General features: G+C 34.3%; 1 protein-coding gene across 15 annotated transcripts in view; it reads left to right on the top strand.

The window, feature by feature from the left end:
- Positions 1-24,385, top strand: part of SLC4A10 (solute carrier family 4 member 10) — a 301,395-nt gene that overhangs the window by 66,257 nt on the left and 210,753 nt on the right. For 5 of the 15 annotated variants that reach the window (XM_029224936.1, XM_029224932.1, XM_029224935.1 and 2 more), the window contains exon 2: positions 11,157-11,292. The exons of 9 other annotated variants lie outside the window; for them this stretch is intronic. In XM_029224936.1, coding sequence (XP_029080769.1) covers positions 11,212-11,292 — 81 coding nt within the window. In that variant the 5' untranslated portion in view covers positions 11,157-11,211. Of the gene's footprint in view, positions 1-11,156; positions 11,293-24,385 lie in introns of those variants that run through there. One more of the 15 variants, XM_029224927.1, reaches the window with a different exon arrangement.

Here is a 24,385-nt window from a genome sequence, read left to right as displayed (position 1 = left end):
TTCACTGAACCAATAAACAATAATAATAATTATTATTTATTGAGCTTATATATTAGTAGACTGTGCTGATTGCCCTGTGTATATTCTCTTATTTAACCTTCAGAAAAATTTTATGAGATAGATAACATTTATTAAGTGTATTTTACAGATGAAGAAACTGAGGTTAGGACCTTAAGCAACTTGCATATGGTCACTAACTGGTGAATCTAAGATTTAATTAATGTTTGTCCGACTCTAAAACCACTATAGTATAAAGGTTGTGTTATACGCCTGAATTTTTTTTTAACATATTTTGCTTAACTAGATCTGAAGGGTCTACATTGCCATCCTCAGATCTTGAAAACTCTACTCAATCATTTATATACTGCTGGTTGTTTCATAATCTTATTTTACACAGTTGTTTTTTCTTTTTCATTTTTTGGTACTATAACAAGCCTATAACTATAACTATATCTTTCCTGGAATGACAATAGCAAATATTTATTCAGTGATTCCTCTGTGCCAGGCACTGCTTTAACTTGCTTCATATGTATTAATTATATTTAATGCTTACAACAACCCTAGTAGGATTATCATTTTACATATGAGGAGGCTGAGGCAGAGTACACAGAGATCCCAAGGTTATAGAACTAGGATCTGAACTCCACAGCTTGCCTCCATAGCCTGTGCTTTTAGCTATAAACCTGTAGGTCCTTTTGGCAAATAGAGTCTGTTTTGAGGTATTTTTTTCAGTCTTTTTATTTTGCTGTAAATAAATGTATCGTATTTATTTTTAATCTTTGACCCAGTCTACATTAGAATCAAAAAGGACAAACATGTTTTCAATTTTTCATAATCATTCCTTTAAATACAGTTTTAGTACTCTCAAAATTGCATTTTAATTATAGCTAAATCTATCAGAAAATTCCACGCAAAAGATCATTATTTTATTGATATTTTTAATGGCAAAAGCTTTTAAAGATCAAACACACTGTACGTTTTTAATTGTTTTTCCACCATTTACTTGGCACTGGAATGAATGGTGCTTGGAGAAAATAATCTTACACACACACAATTTTTTTTACACGCGGTATTTTGGGAGGCTTAGTGGCCCTCCTGAGTGGTTCCTTGGTTGAAGTTATATCTGCTATTTGAAAGATTTCCTAAGGCTAAAAACTCTGTCTTTCTGTTTGTATGTTTGTGTGTTTCATATTTTGTATGAGTAAAATAGCATCGTGCTGAGTGATGGATTTCCCCTCTGTAGATTGATTTATTCCACACATGTCTCAGAGAAAAAAAAAGACTAAGTTCACATTTATAATTACGTTTGTTTTAAAAAAGTTTTGTTTTAAAGTCTTTGCCACCGTTTAGTAACTTCTATTCAAAAGGTTGTTGTTTTGTTTTACAGTCCTAGGTATATTCCCTAAGGAACAGTGTTTTATCCTTATCAATAAGCATAGAAAGAGGAAAGTTTATTTTTTCTAGGTTTTTGTTGTTGTTGTTAGAAAACTTATAAAGATAACTATTTAGTTTAATTAGTTTAATTTAAGCCTTTGTCTTAATGTATTCTTAGTTTTCCTTTATTTTCATATTAACTTATTGAGACTACTATCATACATAAAGTCTGTGTGATAATACTTGGTTCTGGCAAGACAGTGAGAAAAGAGGGCTTTTCTTTTGGAGAATGTAAATGGATATAGCTTTTCTGTAGGGTAATTTGGCAACTCTTATGTAAAAGCTCAAAAATGTGCATACTTTTTGATCCAGTAAGTCTATTTATTGGAGTTTATCCTAAGGAAATAGACAGTGTATGTAAGGCTACATGCACAAATATTACACTATTATTTATAGTATTGAAAAATGGAAAAAACTGAAATCTCTAAGAGTAGGGGATTGGATAAATAAAGTGTGGTACCTCTATTTGATAGAGTACCATTAAACATTATTATAGAAAAAGTTAATGGCTCAGGGAAATGTTCATAATATAATATTAGGTAGAGATGGATAGTTTAAGATAGTTTTTAATTGTTTATTAACCAAGAACTGGAAGCAAAATATCAATAATATCTGCACTAATTCTCAGTGCTTCCCATTGTCCTGTTGTTCGTAAAAATCAATTTAGATTATACCACAATGACGAGTTAAGACAAATAGTAACACAAAGTCATTCCACATAAATTCTTTCATTTTTTTCATTAACATTGAAACTGGTGTGAGAGCTAATTTGCCAGAAATAGTCTATACCAGTGTGAGCCCAATATAAGTAGTGTTAAAACAACACATGCCTAAATAGTTAATGACACAAAATTATTTTTTAAAGTATAGATAGCCTAATAGAAGTAGATTTGAATATTTTCATTAAATTGGAGTAGAAATATGGGTAAAACATTAGAAAGACTAAAATTTGAGATGTAATTTTTAGTGGAAAGAAGCACATGGGAACAGGAGTATGTGTTCAATTATTAAAACAGTACTCAGAAACTATTTCCTATTTTATAGAAAACCATGAACTCTGCAGGTATACATTTGTAAGATAAGTTATATTGGGGGCCATCTTTTAAAATTCATATTTTGTCTGCTTTTTTCCATGTATATTTTACATAGCTGAGGTTGTACTACATAAATATATTGGTATTTTTGTTTTTCATTTAATATTCTATTACAATACACATTTTTCTTTGTCATTAACATCTTTCATTCAATGTTTACAAATGCATTCCATTTTTGTTGTCTCATAATTTAATTAACCTTTCTCTTATTATTTCCATTTTTTCCCTTCTAATAATGTAGCACCAAACATCTTTGTGCATAAACCTCAATCTGCCTTATTTCCTTTGTACAGATTCTCCAAACTGGAAATACTAGAAAGGCTTGAATATTTTTAAGAATCTTAATACATTTTGCCAAATTACTTTCAAAGGTGAACTGCTTTACACTTTTTAAAGCAGTATTATATAAAACAGAGTAGATTACTTAGGTTTTCAGAGGTATTCTCTGAAATAAGTTGTTCTTTGGGGAAGGGGGTGAGATCCGAGCCACAGGAGCAGCCACAGCATGCTGCCTATCCGTGCCTTGGACGCCTGCAGAGTCGCGTGCGTTTGCTTCGTGCTAATGAGCATGATGTAGAGGATGCTGCCCTGCCACTGGTGGTCCTTGCCCACCATGGCCCTCCAAGCCTGTAGCCTGGCTCTGTCTGAAATAAGTTTTTTAATTATATAAGTTTCATTGGTATAGCATTATAATTTGGCATCTGTATACACTACAGAGTGATCACCACCACAAGTCTGGTTACCATCCATCACCATACACCCCCTTCATCTCTTTTGCCCACTCCACCAACCCTTTTCACCCTGGTAACCACTAATCTGTTCTATAGATCTATGAGTTTGATTTTTTATTTTGTTTGTTTGTCTTTCACATATGAGTGAAATCATACAATATTTGTCTTTCTGTGTCTTATTTCACTTAGCATAATACCCTCTAGGTTCATCCATGTTGTTGCAAATGATAGGATTTCATCATTTTTTCATGGCTGAGTAGTATTCCATTGTGTATATATACCACATATTCTTTATTCATTCATCCACTGATGGACACTTAGGTTGCTTCCATATCTTGGCTATTGTAAATAATGTTGCAATGAGCAGAGGGGTGCATATATCTTTTCAAATTAGTATTTTCATGTTTTTCACTTAAATACCCAGAAGTGGAATAGCTGGGTCAAGTGATAGTTCTAGTCTTGATTTTTTTGAGAAATCTCCATACCGTTTTACGTAGTGGCTGCAGCAATTTACAGTTCCACCAATAGTGTAAGAGGATTTCCATTTCTCCACATCCTCTCCAACATTTTTCACTTCTTGTCTTTTTGGTAATAGCCATTCTAACAGGTGTGAGGTGATATTTCATTGTGGTTTGGTTTGCATTTCCCTAATAATGATGTGATACTGAAAATCTTTTCAGTGCTTGTTGGTCATCTGTATGTCTTCTTTGGAAAAATGTCTATTCAGCTACTCAGCCCATTTTCAAATCAGGTTGCTTGTTTTCTTTCGTTGTTGATGAGTTGTATGAGGAGTTCTTTATATATTTCCGATATTAACTCTTATCAGATATATGATTTGCAAATATCTTCTCTCATTCAGTAGGTTGCTTTTCATTTTGTTGATGGTTTCCTTCACTGTGTAGAAGATTTTTAGTTTGATATAGTCCCATTTGTTTATGTTTGCTTTTGTTTCCCTTGCCTTTGGAGTCAAATCCACAAAAACATTGCTAAGACTTATGTCCATAAGATTACAGCCTATGTTTTCCTCTAGGAATTTTATGGTTTCAGTTCTTACATTCAAGTCTTTAATTCATTTTGAGTTAATTTTTGTGTATGGTGTCAGATAGTGGTCTAACTTCATTCTTTTGCTTGTGGCTGGCCAGTTTTACCAGCACCATTTATTGAGGAGGCTATAGTTTCTACATTGTATGTCCTTTGCTTTTTATCATAAATTAATTGTACATATATGTGTGAGATTTCTATTCTGTTCCGTTGATCTGTGTGTCTATTTCTGTGCCATTACCCATACTGTTTTTTTGGGTTTTTTTAACATCTTTATTGGAGTATAATTGCTTTACAATTGTGTTAGTTTCTGCTTTATAACAAAGTGAATCAGCTAAACATATACATATATCCCCATATCTCTTCCCTCTTGCATCTACCTCCCTTTCACCCTCCCTATCCCACCTCTCTAGGTGGTCACAAAGCACCGAGCTGATCTCCCTGTGCTATGCGGCTGCTTCCCACTAGCTATCAGTTTTACATTTGGTAGTGTATATATGTCCATGCCACTCTCTCACTTTGTCCCAGCTTACCCTTCCCCCTCCCCATGTCCTCAAGTCCATTCTCTAGTAGGTCTGCATCTTTATTCTCGCCCTGCCCCTATGTTCTTCATGACTATCTTTTTTTTCTTTTTAGATTCCATATATATGTGTTAGCATATGGTATTTGTTTTTCTCCTTCTGAATTACTTCACTCTTATGACAGACTCTAGGTCCATCTACCTCACTACAAATAACTCAATTTCATTTCTTTTTATGGTTTGATTTGGTTTACTAGTATTTTGTTAAGGTTTTTTGCATCTGTGTTCATCAAAGATATTGGACTGTAGTTTTCCTTTTTTGTTGTGTTATTATCTGGTTTTGGTATCAGGGTAATTCTGGTTTCACAAAATGTGTTTGTAAACTTTCCTTCTTCTTCAGTTTTTTGGAAGAGCTTGGGAAGTAGAAGTATTAAATCTTTGAATGTTTTGTGGAATTCTCCAGTGAAGCCCTCTGGTCCTGGACTTGTGTTGTTGGGGAGATTTTTGATTACCATTTAAGTTTCCTTATTAGTAATTTGTCTATTAATATATTTGTTTCTTCATGATTCAGTCTTGGAAGATTGTATGTTTCTAGGAATTTATTAATTTCTTCTAGGGTATCCAACTTATTGGTGTATAATTGTTCATAAAAGTTTCTTATGATCCTTTGTATTTCTGTAATATCAGTTATAAGTTCTCTTCTTTCATTTCTGACTTTATTTATGAGAGTCCTCTACTTTTTTCTCAGTTAGCTAGCTAAAGATTTGTTAATTTTGTTTATCTTTTCAAAGAAACAGCTCTTAGTTTCACTGATTTTTTTTAAAAAGTTTAACTATAGTTGATTTACAATATGGTGTTAGTTTCAGATATACAGCTTCAGATTCTTTTCCCTTTGATCTTTTCTATTCTTTTGTCTCCATTTCATTTATTTACCCTCTGATCTTTGTGTGAGTGTATGTGTCCCTTTAAAAATTATTTATTTATTTATTTAAATTTTTATTTTTATATAATTTTTAAAGGTTACGTTCCACTTACAGTTATTACCAAATATTGGCTGTATTCTCCGTGTTGTACAATACATCCTTAAGCCTATCTTACACCCAATAGTTTATACCTCCACTCCACTACTCTATTGTCCCTCCCACTGGTCATAACTAGTTTGTTCTCCATATCTGTGAGTCAGCTTCTTTTTTGTTAAAATTTATATGGAAACACAAAAGAACCTGAATAGCTGAAACAATCTTGAGAAAGAAGAACAGAGCTGGAGGAATCATGATCCCTGACTTCAGACTATACTACAGAGCTATAGTAATCAAAACAGTATGGTACTGGCACAAACCAGACACAGATCAATGAAACAGGATAGAGAGCCCAGAAATAAACCCACACACTTATGGTCAATTAATCTACAACAAAGGAGGCAGGAATATAGAATGGAGAAAAGACAGTCTCTTCAATAATTGTTGTTAGGAAAACTGGACAGATACATGTAAAGAAGGAAATTAGAACATTCTCTAACACCATATACAAAAATCAACTTAAAATGGATTAAATACCAAAATCTAAGACCAGATATTATAAAACTCGTGGAGGAAAACACAGGCAGAACACAACATAAATCACAGCAATATTTTTTTGGATCCGTCTTCTAAAGTAAAGGAAATAAAAGCAAAAATAAACAAATGGGACCTAATTAAACTTAAATGCTTTTCACAACAGAGGAAACCATAGACAAAATGAAAAGACAACCTACTGAATGGGAGAATATATTTATGAATGATATGACTGATAATGGGTTTAATATCCAACATATATAAACAGCTCATACAGCTCAACATCAGAGAAACAAACAACCCAATTAGATAATGGGCAGAAGAACTGAATAGATATTTTTCCAAAGAGGAAATGCAGATGGCCAAAAGTCACATGAAAATATGCTCAACATTGCTAATCATTAGGGAAATGCAAATCAAAACCACAATGAGATTTCACCTCATGCCTGTTAGAATGGCTATCATCAAAAAGAACACAGATAACAAATGTTGGTGAGGTTGTGGAGAAAGGGAACTCTCCTAAATTGTTGGTGGGAATGTAAATTGGTGCAGCCACTGTGGAAAACAATATGGAGGTTTCTCAAAAAACTAAAATTAGAACTAACATATGACCCAGCAATTCTACTCCTGGGTAGATATCCAAAACAAAAACAAAAAAACACTAATTGGAAAAGATACATGTACCCCAACGTTCATAGCAGCATTATATATTTTTTATTTATTTTATTTTTACATCTTTATTGGAATATACTTGGTTTACAATGGTGTGTTAGTTTCTGCTTTATAACAGTGAATCAGTTTAGAAAAGTGAATCAGTTATACATATACATATGTTCCCATATCTCTTCCCTCTTGCATCTCCGTCCCTCCCACCCTCCCTATCCCACCTCTCCAGGCGGTCACAAAGCACCGAGCTGATATCCCTGTGCTATGTGGCTGCTTCCCACTAGCTATCTACCTTACGTTTGGTAGTGTATATATGTCCATGCCACTCTCTCGCTTTGGCACAGCTTACGATTGCCCCTCCCCATATCCTCAGGTCCATTCTCTAGTAGGTCTGTGTCTTTATCCTGTCTTACCCCTAGGTTCTTCATGACATTTTTTTTCTTAAATTCCATATATATGTGTTAGCACACAGTATTTGTCTTTCTCTTTCTAACTTACTTCACTCTGTATGACAGTCTCTAGGTCCATCGTCCTCATTACAAATAGCTCAATTTCGTTTCTTTTTATGGCTGAGTAATATTCCATTGTATATATATGCCACATCTTCTTTATCCATTCATCCGGTGATGGACACTTAGGTTGTTTCCATCTCCTGGCTATTGTAAATAGAGCTGCAATGAACATTTTGGTACATGACTCTTTTTGAATTATGGTTTTCTCAGGGTATATGCCCAGTAGTGGGATTGCTGGGTCATATGGAGTTCTATTTGTAGTTTTTTAAGGAACCTCCTTACTGTTCTCCATAGTGGCTGTACCAATTCACATTCCCACCAGCAGTGCAAGAGTATTCCCTTTTCTCCACAGCCTCTCCAGCATTTATTGTTTCTAGGTTTTTTGATGATGGCCATTCTGACTGGTGTGAGGTGATATCTCATTGCAGTTTTGATTTGCATTTCTCTAATGATTAATGATGTTGAGCATTCTTTCATGTGTTTGTTGGGAGTCTGTATAACTTCTTTGGAGAAATGTCTATTTAGGTCTTCTGCCCATTTTTGGATTGGGTTGTTTGTTTTTTTGTTATTGAGCTGCATGTGCTGCTTATAAATTTTGCAGATTAATCCTTTGTCAGTTGCTTCATTTGCAAATATTTTCTCCCATTCTGAGGGTTGTCTTTTGGTCTTGTTTATGGTTTCCTTTGCTGTGCAAAAGCTTTGAAGTTTCATTAGGTCTCATGTGTTTAGTTTTGTTTTTATTTCCATTTCTCTAGGAGGTGGGGCAAAAAGGATCTTGCTGTGATTTATGTCATAGAGTGTTCTGCCTATGTTTTCCTCTAAGAGTTTGGTAGTTTCTGGCCTTACATTTAGGTCTTTAATCCATTTTGAGCTTATTTTTGTGTATGGTGTTAGGGAGTGTTCTAATCTCATACTTTTACATGTAGCTGTCCAGTTTTCTCAGCACCACTTATTGAATAGGCTGTCCTTTCTCCACTGTACATTCCTGCCTCCTTTATCAAAGATAAGATGACCATATGTGCGTGGGTTTATCTCTGGGCTTTCTATCCTGTTCCATTGATCTATCTTTCTGTTTTTGTGCCAGTACCATACTGTCTTGATTACTGTAGCTTTATAGTATAGTCTGAAGTCAGCGAGCCTGATTCCTCCAGCTCCGTTTTTCATTCTCAAGAGTGCTTTGGCTATTCAGGGTCTTTTGTGTTTCCATACAAATTGTGAAATTTTTTGTTCTAGCTCTGTGAAAAATGCCAGTGGTAGTTTGAGAGGGATTACATTGAATCTGTAGATTGCTTTGGGTAGTACAGTCATTTTCACAATGTTGATTCTTCCAATCCAAGAACATGGTATATCTCTCCATCTATTTGTATCACCTTTAATTTCTTTCATCAGTGTCTTATAATTTTCTGCATACAGGTCTTTTGTCACCTTAGGTAGGTTTATTCCTAGGTATTATATTCTTTTTGTTGCAATGGTAAATGGGAGTGTTTTCTTGATATCACTTTCAGATTTTTCATCATTAGTGTATAGGAATGCCAGAGATTTCTGTGCATTAATTTTGTATCTTGCTACTTTACCAAATTCATTGATTAGCTCTAGTAGTTTTATGTTAGCATCTTTAGGATTCTCTATGTATAGTATCATGTCATCTGCAGTGACAGCTTTACTTCTTTTCTGATTTGGATTCCTTTTATTTCCTTTTCTTCTCTGATTGCTGTGGCTAAAACTTCAAAAACTATGTTGAATAAGAGTGGTGAGAGTGGGGAACCTTGTCTTTTTCCTGATCTTAGTGGAAATGCTTTCCGTTTTTCACCATTGAGGATGATGTTGGCTGTGGGTTTCTCATATATGGCCTTTATTATGTTGAGGAAAGTTCCCTTTATGCCTACTTTCTGCAGGGTTTTATCATAAATGGGTGTTGAATTTTGTCGAAAGCTTTCTCTGCATCTATTGAGATGATCATATGCTTTTTCTCCTTCAATTTGTTAATATGGTGTATCACGTTGATTAATTTCCATATATTGCAGAATCCTTGCATTCCTGGAATAAACCCCACTTGATCATGATGTATGATCCTTTTAATATGCTGTTGGATTAACAACATGTTAATTTGATACACTTATATATTGCAAAATAATTACCACCATCGTGTAACTTTTAAGTATATAATACAATATTATTAACTATAATCACTATCCTGGTTAGATCTCTAGAAATTACTCATCTTATAACTGGAAGTTTGTACTTTTGACCAACATCTCCCTTATGCCCCTACCCCTAAGCCTCTTAAAGAAGCCCAATTTTTAAGACCCATTTTGACTAGTCTCCATGATAATACAAATTATGCTCATATGCTCATCAAATGTTGTGAGTGGAAATTTATACTGGTTTGTAATTAGTCTACACTTACCTGAAACATTTTCTGTATAGCACTTTAGCTATCATTAAATTTCATTTAGTTTATATCACAGGTATATAAATAAAGCATTCATAGGTATATAAAGAAACTATCCATTAATTCAGGCTATACATAATGTGAAGAGTGTTTTAGGGTAATATATTGTACTTGGTGTCCCAATTTTGCATTCAATTAAATATATTATAATTTTAGTTTTTGTTTTATTTCTAAAACATAATCTTTTATCACATGGTAAAGAGAAAGTATTTACATTTATAATTTTAGAGGATATTGGTTTTCTATTATCAGATTACTTTATTAATATTTAAATTCCTTGATTCTACTCTTTTGTGGAAAAGAAAGCATTACAAGGACCCTGACGAACACAAATAAGATGCAATGAAAAATCACAATAAAAATGCCAATAACGTAGGTTTAATTCCTAGATTTAGATTTAACCATGCAGTTTTGGAATTTGATAATAGCATGTTGTCTTTTACATATTAAACTCTGTAGGAGATATACCTTTTATAATAGTGTAAAAGCTATTTAGATTTGAAGCATGTTGTTCTGAAGAATATGAAATATAAATGAAGTTCATGAGAGTTAAAAAAGTGAATATGCATTTACCTATTTATCTATCTACTGTTATACACAATTATCAAAGATTGCCAGAATAAAAACTCATCATTTTTAGGGCCTTCCAATTTTGATGGGTTGGATGAGTGACGATACACATGGTTTGGAGGGAAGAGTCCTTTTTTAGAGTATAATTTTGCTTGTTAAATCATTAAAGCTTAGTTATATATGGAGAAAACTGCCTAATAATTATGAACTAACATTTTAACATGGCATTTGCAACAGATACATTAGACACTTAATTAAATAGAATGTTGCTTATTTTTAAAGGAATGACAAAAAAATCAAACTTTCCTTGGCATGTGAAATCTTTATATTATCAGAAGTGGGAAATCTGAAAGACGTGGTTCATTCTCTGTTTGGATGATGCAGAATTGCTCTAAGCAGTAAGCTTACTGTTTTCAGACAGCATTAGCAGCTTCAGCAAATACAACTGTGTCATCCTCCCTTAATACGCAGTGTTTGTAACTGCAAAAGGGAGATGATAAATAGCATATGAGATCTGATATCTTCATGATGACTTAAACAGATACTGATGGACAGATCTGCTGTTTGATGTTTTCTTCACTAGCCTTGAAGATGCTGAGACATAGAGATGGCTGTGATTATCTTTTGTAAGACAGGAAATGCAATCTTTAGGGGTCTCTGGAAATAGAAAGGTTATGCAGTCTGGAACCTGTGAGCCTTTTCAATCTCTAAGTCATCAGGTATGACGTCATGAATTATGATTATACCATTAGATTGTAGAGTTATTGCTTTTTCTAGCTCTTAGTCATTTACAACATATTAATCAATGTAATTGTTTATTATTAGATTTTCCTTAGGATATTTGAACAAGTAATATTTATAGTACTAGACACCAATTAAACAATATGAATTTTAGAAATGTGTGTGTGTTTAAGTTTGTGTTTACTGTAGCTTTTTATGGGGAAGTGGGAGGTAAGGAAATAGATTCTTTGTATGTGATTAAGGGCAAGGTTTTGGGCTCTACAGATTTTTCCAGATTAAACCTGAATACAAATTGCATCTTTTATTTCAAATGATGAAAATAGCATAAATTGTTCAAACTTATAAGGATACACCATAGCTAGCTGCTTGTATATAGTGACATATTAAAATTTTTTATCTGGGATTACTTAAGCATAGAAATAGATGTTGCTACCATTGTACTGTGCAACCACACAGCAACCCAAGTGTGATGAGTAGAATCATGTTTATCAGCATCTGAGCTATTTTCCTGAAATTTGTATTTCAGTATCTAAACTGTTTTAGAAGGCATTACTTTAAATCATTTCTCAGATCTATTGAAATAACTATGCTCTCTGTCCTCTTAATGTAGAGATCTTCTAAGGTATTACTTACAGATTAAAGTAGATGATAAATCTGTTTTTTGTTTTGGTTTGGTTTTTTACACAGAAATCTGGTGACATATAAGCCTGTTTAATGTTTTTGACCCAGAGATATTCTACATTTGTTTACTTTCATTTTCACAATGAAAAGACTTGACTACATTAAACATGTTAACTACAAAGAGTAGAAAATCATCACAGCAAAGAATTTGGATTTATATATCTATTTTATGCTGAAACTCTGCTATTTATTTTAAACCATTTTTCCCTATCACGTTTAGTTTTGTTTGTTATAGCATGTCCTCAGAATTACAGGCTTGGGTAAGAAACTGTGCCTCTGTTTGACATTCAGATTTTGAAGGAAATTTATTGTATTTTTTTATGTTATAATATTTCTGCCTCAGTATTAGGGGACTTGGCAGATTCTTGACAAGGCATTCCATATTAAACGAGCAAAAAGAGAGAAAATGTTGCAGCATTTCTCAGCAGAAAGATAGTTTTGTCTTCGTGATTCCATAGCTTGATTAGAAGTTAATGGCTCATCAGGGTAAAATGATGTATTAAATATGAATATATTTATCAAAAGACTGAAGTGGAAGTCTGAAACAGTGATTTGATTCAGTTAAGGGGTCAGTTTCTCCTTTTTAATTAAAAGCACACTAAAAATTATACCTACTGATATTGGCTATAATTTATATGTTATTCAGGCTACTTAGTCAGCTTAGATTCTTATTAGCAGGGAAGACTGCCATATTCTTAAGCTTGATTAGTTTTGGAATGATTTGAATATACCTTTTAGTTGCTACAAAACCTGTTTAATCTGTTAGAATTTATTTCCAGTATTTGCATGTATTAGTCACTATGAGTACATTCTGTTTCTTGGCGTTGCTTTGGGATTCCTCTAGGTATTGGTTTCACAACATTCTGCTAGATTTTTCACTGTATTTGTGACCTTTCAAGAGAACCAAACCATAAAAATTCTTAGTTACCTTCTTCATTGGCACTTAAATGAGGATATCTCAATAACTCTGTAAGGTGAAAAAAATTACTGTCTTAGAGTTATTTCTTTTACAAAGTGGAGAAAAATTTCTCCCTGTTGCTATGTCAAAATATATAACATTAAAAAGTTAAGATTGATTAAAATGTCACAGACATTTAATGTAATGTCAACCTTTCTCCTGTACAGCAAGATGATCTTGACCTTTTGAATGGTGAACTTGATTGTACATCTGCTCAGTAACAATTGGGCATCTTTTTTTGCAATAGTTGCCTCTATCTGTACCATTTTATACATGCGTTTCATTATATATTGTAAAGGTTTCTGAAGGTAAGCTGTCTGTAAACAACTATTTGAGTAATTGTGCAATTGTAAACAACTATTTGAGTAATTTGAGTAATTGTGAAATATGATCATTTGCACAATACTGTATTTGGTGTGAGGAGAATACAGAAAAGAAAGAGTTGTTTCCTGCTTTCAAGATTATGAGAAAATGTACATAATGAGCTATGTTCACATTTTGAATTGACTTTTCAAAAGTGGTATGCTACAGTCAGTTTTAATTTAATTTATAAATTGGTGAATCTTAGGATGAGTTACATATAATTCTTTTTTCCTCATGTAAATCTCTTGATATTAGAGAAATAAAAGATTGGGTCGAACTGTATAATCAAGCATTTTATAATTTTGATAACTGCATTAACTTCTTTTATAACACATTAAATTCTTTTTATTAGGGCATTATAAACTGTGAATAAATAAAATAACATTGTAAGTTTTATAAGCCATAGTTTTCAATTTGAGAGTGAAGGGAGATCTAACCCATTGGCAGGAGGCAGAAGCAGGGACCCCAAGAATCAGCTCAAAACAGGGATGTGACCAATCCAGTATAATTCCAGGCTAGGCATAGGTCATTATGTATTATGGAAGGGGGTTTTGATTTAGTAGGGAGTAAACTTTGGAAATAAGGAGTAACAAGCTTGGAGTGTTTAATGCTAGGTAGGTCATTTATGGAGTACTTTGAATAAACTGGGGAGGATAGGATTCACCTTAGGCTCTGAGGAAGAAGACTGGGAGGAGCTAGTAGGGAAGTAGACCTTAACCAGCTGGCTGTTAGACATCCAAGTGCTACTCTCTTCTCTTTCGTATCAGTGTGCTGGCTGAAAGTAGCAGGGAGGTGGGTAGAGCAGATGCAGAAACCTTGTTTCCCTAGAATCCTAGACTGGCGCATGCTGCTCAGTAGTGCCTGTTTTCTTGGATTAGAGCAATAGAAAATTGATTTACAAATTCTTCTGGTTTGTATAGTATGGTAGTTAAGCATCCAGACTTCTGTGTTCACTAGGTTCAAATCTTAGCTACACCGCTTACCAGCTGTATGATCATGGGCAAGTTATTGAACCTTTCTGGGTGTCAGTTTCCTCAGATGTGATATAGGGGTAGTAATGGTGCCTACCTCAAAGAGTTGTGAAGATCAAGCCAGTTAATGTATATAAAGTACCTCTAAGAGTACTGGTATATACTAAGCACATTACTGCCAACATTATTTATTGGCAGACATTATTATGTACACTCTTAGAGCTAGGATGGGCTATTGGTAATGGTCATCATGAATCTAATTTTGATCTCTCTCCTTCACTCTTCTTATCAAGTAAGAAATTCAGTCAAAAACACGTGGTACACTGAAATAAAGATGGTTATAAAAATGCAAACAAGAAAAACATGCTACATCTGACTAAATTCTAACATTGACTGACTATAAGAATTGTGACTTGATGAAAAATTTTGTTTAAAATTTTTTTGCACCTGCTTACTAGCCTGATTTAAACTTCTATTAAGATCCTATGTGTATAGATCCTTTGCTTCCCTATATTTTACCAACTACTTCATTAGAGGAAAATTACTGGGTCTTTGGGAAAACTTAACAGCAATGTCAGGTCTTCTTTAGTAACAGTTGGAGATTAAAATTAAGGAGTAAAATCAAGGTTTAAATAAAATAATAAACAAGTTATATAGCTTAGGTTTAATGATCTGAGTTATTTTTTAAATCATAAAAAATGTCTTTGACAGAAACTTCACTGAAAATTATACTCAGCTTGTTTTAGTAATTTAAAAAATTATTTATTTATTATTTATTTATGGCTGTGTTGGGTCTTCATTGCTGCACGTGGGCTTTTTCTAGTTGCCGTGAGCAGGGGCCACTCTGCGTTGCACTGCACGGGCTTCTCATTGCGGTGGCTTCTCTTGTTGCGGAGCGCGGGCTCTAGAGCGCAGGCTCAGTAGTTGTGGTGCATGGGCTTAGTTTCTCCGTGGCATGTGGGATCTTCCCGGACCAGGGTTCAAATCCGTGTCCCCTGCATTGGCAGGCGGATTCTTAACCACTGTGCCACCAGGAAAGTCCCTAGTAATTTTATTTGTTAATGAAAATTTTTATTCTAGATGAAAGACTAAAATGAAATATGCTATAAATACAATGCTATATATGAATAAGACAATTCAAGTTCCTATTTGATAGAGTATACTATTTTGAATTGCTGGTGTTATTTAATGTAAACACATCAATTTGCTTAAAAATTGCCAAGCTCCTAAGTACGTGTGTAATTTGATATTTGGATGAAATCTAAATCTTAAATAATCTTAAGTGTTATATTTTGTGACATTTTTGCATTTTAGTTCTCTTCTCTTGAGCAATTTTCTCAATGTGCAGCTATTTCCCCAAATTGGCACACAGTCAATCAAATCTTAGCACAATGCAATTTGTTAAAACAAACAAAAACCCAAACATACAAAACCCTACAGTGTTCCAGTAAGCACAGTACTGGGCAAGGATATAAAGACCAATGGGTGCCTGCCTTCAGGAATTCATAGGTAGAGAATTGTAAGCACTAAATACAAGTAACTATAACAGAATGTGGAAAGCAGTGAGTGCCACAGAGATTCAAAAGAGATGTGAATGAAGCATAAATTATTCTGCTCTGAGTTCAGTGGGCAGAATATTTCAAGCTGAGCGGGGAGAGAAGAAGAGAAGCTAGTTGGGGAGTTGGGGAAGTATGGTAAGGTAGCATCTGAGTTAGACCTTGAAGAGTGGCCAAGATAGGGAAAAGGTCATTTTGGGCAGAGGAAACAACATGAGTAAAAGTTGGGAGACAGAAAGCAAATAATATGTTTGAGTAGTAGAGAATAGTTCATTTTGGCTTATAACCTGTTGGGGTAATTCAAACTATCACAGGAAAGATTTGTTGGGACCAGATAATGCAGAATCTTGAGTGTTAGATTATGATTACTAAACTGAGAACATTTCTGTGCTGAACTACTTATTCTTGGGAGAAAATAAAATAAAAACAAAAGAACAGTACCTATATTTTGCAGTCATTTTCAGAGCTCTAACTCTCTTGAGACTTTGAAAATGAAAATTAAATTCCTGAGTAGATTTAGTAGTTAGTAGACAAGGTAGGGGGTAGAAGCAAAATGAAGGATTTTAATAAAATTCTCTATCAAAGTTGCACGTGAGAGCATTTCTCAGTCTATCCACAACCACTCAAAAGTCCTACATTTCAGATCCTAAGAGACCTCCTGCTTGTCCCTGATGTAAACTCTATTTTATTGGTAGGTAATCAGATTTAGCTTTGGCTTTATTTTTGACATTTCCTAGACCAAGGACAATCCAGAGGGATCATTTTAATACAATGAATATGCATGTCACTATGGTGAATATTTGGATAATAAGGACTTTGTCTTAGGAAAAATTGGAAGGAGAAATTGCTATTTATAACCATGGAAGTTAAAGGGATATTTAAGCTTTGCTCTTTGTTAATATGGCAATGATAAAGTAAACTGTCATTGCTAATACCTTTAATATCACCTTTAAATCTTCTACTGCACACACCAGAATTTAGTCAGTATTGTGTGAGGTTAGTAAAAAAGCTCGGTAACATCAAAGAGCAGATTTCCTTTAGGTGTGACATCTGGGATGTGACTTTTGTTATCAGGAGGATGATATTTGTGCATGGGAATTGTGAAAAAATTGGAATTGAATCCTCTCATTTAGCACATCATCCATATAAAGTATGTCAGAAATAAACTAATGGAATTCCACAAGTGTGAGTAAAAATGAAACCAGACAGAATTGCTCTTCTGGCCCTTTATTTAGAGCAATAGCAGATCCATATAATTGAGAGTACTGTTTCTTTCTGTAGAAGTCTGCATTATTTGAAAAACCCATTTTTCTAGAAGTTCTTGTGAAGTTGTTTTTATTAATCCTGTGACTTCACATTGCCTGGGAAATAACCATACATATGGTAGGGGCCCAATAAGTTTTCAACACTTACTTTAGAATCATAGATCCATTTCTGGGAGAAACTTTGGAGAACATTGGGCTTTGGGTTGCTTTAAAACTTTTAAACACTTTTTACCTTAGAAAACAGATAAAAGACATTTACTGAAATGATCCTTTCCTTATCCCAGTCCTTTTTTAAAAATGATAATACAGGAATATAAGTAAGTTAAAAAGGTAATTGAATATTCTTTTATCAAACTTCTCTTTATAAAAGGCAACAGAACCTAGTTTCAGTGAAGTACATTGCAAAATGTGCTGCATATAAATGGATACCATCTATTTCTAGCCATTCCTTTCTTTCAAATTTTATTCAAACTCATAATAATTTATTGAGTCTATTGTGTAGTATGGAGGGAGGCAGTAGAGCACAGTAGTTAAGAGCTCAAGTTAATAGAGCTGGATTTGCTTCATTAGACCCCATATCCTCCACTTGCAGACAGTATTTATTTTAGTAATATTACCTCACCTCTCTTTCTCAATATAGTCATCTGTAAAATGAGGGTACTAATATGCTAATCTCTAGGCTTGTAATGAAAATCAATTGAATCAATGAATTAATGTAAGTAAATTGCTTCAAACAGTGACTATCTTAACAAATATTAGTTATTATAATTACTCCCCACTGGACTAGGTAAAGTTGAGGAGAAAGCTACAAAAGATAAACAAGATATAAAACAAATCCACCCCTTCAAGGAATTTACATTATAGTATATGTAAAGTATCACCTGTATATGTATATAAATATAAAATACATACACACACAAACACATACATATGTAGTACATATGTATGTATACATACACACACACTATACTTTAATCATATACAGTATACTAAAAAGAAACTAAACAACTTGCCTAAGATCAAAATTGCCAGCAAAGGATAGGATGATATGGGGTTTAAACCAGGAGGTCTAGCTGTAGAGCTCTTGCTCTTAACCACTGTGTTATACTGCTTAAGGTTATATACATTCAAATTAGATACTAGATAGCCTTGTATAAGTTCATATATTCTAAATACCAAATTGAGATGAGAGACATCAAGATAAACTGAAAGTGCTGTGGAAGACTTCATGTAAGAGGCGTGTTGACTTTCATCTGACACATTCTTTTTGATTTCTCTTCCACTACAAATAACATGTATAAAGTCTTTAGCACAGTTTCTACCATAGGTAATAAATTATAGTTGTTGTTATTATTATCACAATCTTTCTGATAATTGCTTCTAAATCTCCCCTAGTTGGTGCAATGTGCTGTTTGAAAACCATAAATCTAATCTATGCTCATGACTTAAATTACCCATCAGTGATTCTTAATTGTAATTATGCATCAAAATCAAATTTTTAAAAACATTGATGCCCCAGGCTTATTTCAGAAGTACTAAAAAAAGTCTATGGATTTTTAGCCCAGGCTTCTATATTTACAAAAAGCTTTCCAAGTGAATCTGATGGGCTGCCAAAATTGAGAAATGCTGCTTTACATGGTGGTGAATTGTAAATCTATAGCTTAAATCTACATCTTAACCTCTATCTAGTGTTCAAGACTGCATCTCTGCTCATTTATCTCATCAATATCTCAAACTTGGTATGCCCCAAGCAAAACATTATTTTATTTTCAAAACCTCTTTGTCTTTCCTAGCATGATGACCTAGTAATAATTTTCAACTTTTTAATCCAACCATAGGTCCAATTACTCACTAAGTTATGTAGATTCTTTCTTCCAAGTAGTCCAAAATTTACCTTTTCTTTCCATTCCCCATTGTCTTGATCTCAATGTAAGTTCACGTTCATTTCTCATCTGGACTACTGTAGTCATTTCTTAATTGGTATTTCTTTTTTCTTCCCATTGCTCATCTCCAAAGCAACCTATTCACTCCTCAGCTACCAGAGTATTCTTTCTAAAATGGAAACCAAGAACAGGCATTTGCCTACTTAAACTCATTCTAAGGCTCCCCATTACCTTCATGATAATTTTCAGAGTTCAGATAATTGAGAACATACAATATTTATCTTTCCCTGTGTGACTTATTTCACTTAGCATAATGTCCTCAAGGTCCATCCATGTTGTTGCAAATGGCAGGATTTCCTTCTTTCTCATGGCTAAATAATATTCCACTACATTTATTTTATTCATTCATCTATTGAAGTACACTTAGGTTGTTTCCATATTTTGGATATCGTCAATAATATGGCAACGAACATGGGAGTGCAGACATCTCTTTGAGATAGTTATTTTATTTCCTTCAAATACTTACCCAGAAGCAGTACTGCTAGATCATATGGTAGCTCTATTTTTAATTTTTTGAGGAATGAGGAAGTGACATTTAAACTTAGCCATTTTTAGTTAAACTTAGTCTAAATTCTACTAGTTAGAGAGAGACAGCCTCTCTCAAATCTTTTAAAATGCTGTTCTCTTTGCCTATAATGCCCTTGGTCCCCCATTTCTCTTGTTTTTGCCTGGCTGACTCTCTCTTATATCTCAAGATTTATTTAGATTAAGCATTACCTCCTTTTGAAACATCCCCTCATCTCTTCAGAGTGAATTAGGTGTTTTTTCTATATCTTCTTCTGGATCCTAGTATTTACCTGAAATGAAGCACAATACATGCTGTACTGAAGTCATTGATTTTCCTGTCTTGACTGTGAACTGCTTAAAGGCAAAGTTAGTGTCTTTTACTTTTTTCAAGCCAGCACTAATATTGTTCCTGGCACACTGTAACTACTTAATAAATTTTTGTTGAATATCAAAATGGGTAATGAGTATGAAATGTTCATGGAAACATATGGCCTAGGTCACTTTGGACACCATTAGGAATTCATAGTAGCTGAGGTGTATAAGCAGGATTGGACCAGACTTTGAAGTGTTTAAAAGTTAAATTAAGGAATTTTAGATTTTATACTTAACTAATATAATATCGTTGCTGTATAGCATATTGATTAAGAGTATTGACCTGCCGGGACTTCCCTGGTGACATAGTGGTTAAGAATCTCTTGCCAGTGCAGGGAACACGGGTTCGATCCCTGGTCCGGGAAGATCCCACATGCCGCGGAGCAACGAAGCCCGTGAGCCACAACTACAGAGCCTGTGCTCTAGATCCCGCAAGCCACAACTACTGAGCTTGTGTGCCACAACTACTGAAGCCCGTGCACCTAGAGCCCGTGCTCAGCAACAAGAGAAGCCACGACAATGAGAAGCCCGCGCACCACAAAGAAGAGTAGCTCCCGCTCGCCCCAACTAGAGAAAGCCCCCGCGCAGCAATGAAGACCCAGTGCAGCCAAATATAAATAAATAAATATTAAAAATAAAAAAGAGTATTGACCTGCCTTCAAACCCCGCCTCTGCCTCTTAGTAGCTAAGGGTTCCTGGGAAAGTTTCTTAGCTTCTTTAAGTCTCAGAATATTCAACCGTTTTGAAGATTTTTAATGAGTAACAGTATGTAAAGTTCTTGCACTGTACCTGGCAGGTTGTAAGCCTTACAATATTACTTATTATTATTATTGCAATTGTATGCAACATTGAGAAAAATCAGACAGCGAAGGGACTAACAGTTTCAGAATGTAGAGTTAAAATTATCCAATGATTGACCATTTAGCCGGCAATCAGAAAACTAGAATTTTAGTTCTAGTTCTATCTCTGCTATTGGCTTACTGTAAAGCTTGAATGTATCTCAGTTTCCTGATACAAAAAAGTATGTTAATGCTTTTAATGTATGTTAATGCAAAAGTAATAGTGTTAATGCTTTCCTCACCAGGATGTTGTAATCATTTGAGATGTCTAAAGAAAATAAACTGTTAAATTATAAAGAGTGGGAATCTATATTCTTTGAAGTCATTGATATCATCATGCTTTTGTACAAGCTATGCCATCATTTGCCTGGAATGCTCTTCTTATTCACCTTGATAATCCTGTTTTTCCTTTAAGACCCAGTTTAAGCATCAGTTACTGGGATTAGGTGGTCATTTATATATCCCTTAGAATGCTAAGCCTACTTCTGGTATAGCATTTACCATGTATAACATTTGAAAAAACACCTACTTGTACGTCTTCTCCCATAGAACGTAAAATTCTAGAAGGCAAGTGTGTCTTATAATTCAGTATTCCCACTGCTAGTACAGATTCTGGCACATGTTAAATTATTAGTAAATATTAACTCAAAGAATGGATTATGTTATATAAATTTAAGAATACTGAATTATGTTTTAAAGCAGCAAAAACATTTCTGAAGCTCATTCAAAGGTTGTTTGCTGTGAACTGGAGATTAGAAAATGTGGTAATAGTTACAATGAACTATAATAATAGCAGAATAAATATTAACAGTAGAATAATAGCAAGAAGAAAATATTACCCTGGTAGATATTTTCTGAAAATATAGCAAAGATGAAGGAAAATCAGGAGACTTTAGGTATAACTACCAGGTAGAATACACCCAGCTACATTTCCTTTCTCCCAAAATCCTATTAAAGAGACAATTAATGGTATTTCTAACCTTTTCTCTATACCAAAACTAAATTAGGTGGGGAAAATGGGAGAGGAAAAAAAACAGTGACAAAATTTTGTGAGCAAAAAAGCAGAAGGAAAATGTCAAGTGCCTTGGCTAACTGAGAAAACAGAATTGTAAACTAGCATTGGCAAAAGCTGAGAACCAACACAATTTATACTGAAGCATCCTGAAAGGCACCAGATACCTCTCAAAGAGAGAATCAAGCTACTAAAGTAAAAAGTATTGAATTAAAATTCAGTCACATTTCCGGATCATCTTTCTCCTTTACTTCAGTCAACTAGACAAATATCCCACCTCTACTCCAGCAGTAGACTGGAGAGGGGAAACGTCCAGAGCCTGTGCTCCGCAACGGGAGAGGCCACAACAGTGAGAGGCCCGCGTACCGAGAAAAGAAAAAAAGAGGCCAATGTTTTTTTGGATTTGATATCAAAAACAAAGGTAACAAAAGCAAAAATAAACAAGTGGAACACATCAAATTAAAAGGCTGCTTCATAGCAAAGGAAACCATCAACAAAATGAAGAGGCAACCTACTGAATGGGAGAAAATATTTGCGTATCATATATCTGATAAGGGGTTAATATCTAAAATATGTAAAGAACTCATACAACTCAATAGCAAAAAGACAATCCTATTAAAAAATGGGGAGAGCACCTGAATAGACATTTTTTCCAAAGAAAATATGTGGACAGCCAACAGGTATATAAAAAGATGCTCATTAATTATCAGGGAAATGCAAATGAAAACCACAATGAGACATCACCTCACACCTGTTAGAATGGCTGTTATCAAAAAGCCAAGAAATGACAAGTGTTTGAGAGGGTGTGGAGAAAAGGGAACCCCTATGCGCTGTTGGTGGGAATGTAAATTGGGGCAGCCACTATTGAGACTCCTCAAAAAGAGAACTACCAAATGATCCAGCAATTACACTTCTGGGTATTTATCCAAAGAAAACAAAAGCACTAACTCAAAAAGATATATATCTATATAGATAAATATATATAGATCTATCTATCTATCTGTCTATATATCTCCATCCTAATGTTCATTGCAGTGTTATCTACAATAGCCAAGATATGGAAACAACCTAAGTGTTCATTGACAGATGAACAGATAAAGAAAATGTGGTGTATGTATTGTATAGGCAGTGGAATATTATTCAACCATAAAAAAAGAATGAAATGAACTCTTGCCATTTGCAACAACATGGGTGGAACTTGAGGGCATTATGCTAAGTGAAATAAGTCAGACAGAAAGACAAATACCATATGATTCAATAATGAATTAATTTACATATATAATTATTTTTATTTACAATCCCTATTTTGCATATGAGGCACAAAGAACTTGCACAAAGTCACATGGCTAAGTAAGTAGTAAGTGCCATAACTGGATATGAACCCTGGAGGTCTGGTTTTAGAGATTTTCTTAGGCACCACTCTGCTTCCTCTTATCTTAGTGCCTATTGATAGCATGAATTAAATAAATGAGAGCTGTTTATAGTATAAGACTAGCTATAAATTAGTTTTGGCTGTTTCTTTTAGATACTAAGTAGAGGAGGAGATTAATCAAATATATTTCTTTTTTTTAAATTGTGATACAACTTTTACATACTATTTTCAAACTTGCAAAATAATACACCATGTTTTCGTGGATATTTACATATGTGGTAACAGTGTAAAAACATACATGGAGATAACGTGCATACTGGCTATATTTTTATGCATCTTTATTGGAGTATAATTGCTTTACAATGCTGTGTTCATTTCTGCTGTACAACAAAGTGAATCAGCTATATGCATACATATATCCCCACATCCCCTCCCTCTTGAGCCTCCCTCCCACCCTCCCCTCCCTATCCCACCCCTCTAGGGTGTCACAAACACCAGGCTGATCTCCCTGTGCTATGTAGCAACTTCCCACTATCTATTTTGTATTTGGTAGTGTATGTATGTCAATGCTACTCTCTCACTACATCCCAGCCTCCACTTCCTGCCCTGTGTCCTCAAGTCTGTTCTCAACATTGTCACCTTTATTCCTGCCCTACCACTAGGTTCATCAGTACCATTCTTCTAGATTCCATATATATGCGTTAGCATACGGTATTTGTTTTCCTCTTTCTGAATTACTTCACTCTGTATGACAGACTCTAGGTTCATCCACCTCACTACAAATAATTTCGTTCCCTTTATGGCTGAGTAATATTCCATTGTATACATGTGCCACATCTTCTTTATCCATTCATCTGTCGATGGACATTTAGTTTGTTTCCATGTTCTGACTATTGAAAATAGTGCTGCAGTGAATATTGTGGTAAATGTATCTTTTTGAATTATGGTTTTCTCAGGGTATATGCCTGAGTAGTGGTATTGCTAGGTCATATGGTAGTTCTATTTTTAGTTTTTTAAGGAAACTCCATACTGTTCTCCATAGTGGCTGTATCAATTTACATTCTCATCAACAGTGCAAGAGGGTTCCCTTTCCTTCACACCCTCTCCAGCATTTATTGTTTCTAGATTTTTTTTTTTTTTTTTTTTGTGGTATGCGGACCTCTCACTGTTGTGGTCTCTCCCGTTGCGGAGCACAGGCTCCGGACACACAGGCTCAACGGCCATGGCTCACG

The sequence above is a fragment of the Monodon monoceros genome, unplaced genomic scaffold (genome assembly GCF_005190385.1).
Source record: "Monodon monoceros isolate NGI ecotype Baffin Bay Population unplaced genomic scaffold, NGI_Narwhal_1 Super_Scaffold_16, whole genome shotgun sequence".
NCBI lineage: Eukaryota > Metazoa > Chordata > Mammalia > Artiodactyla > Monodontidae > Monodon > Monodon monoceros.
Note: the sequence above shows the minus strand (reverse complement) of the source record. Positions and strands in the feature narration are given on the sequence as shown.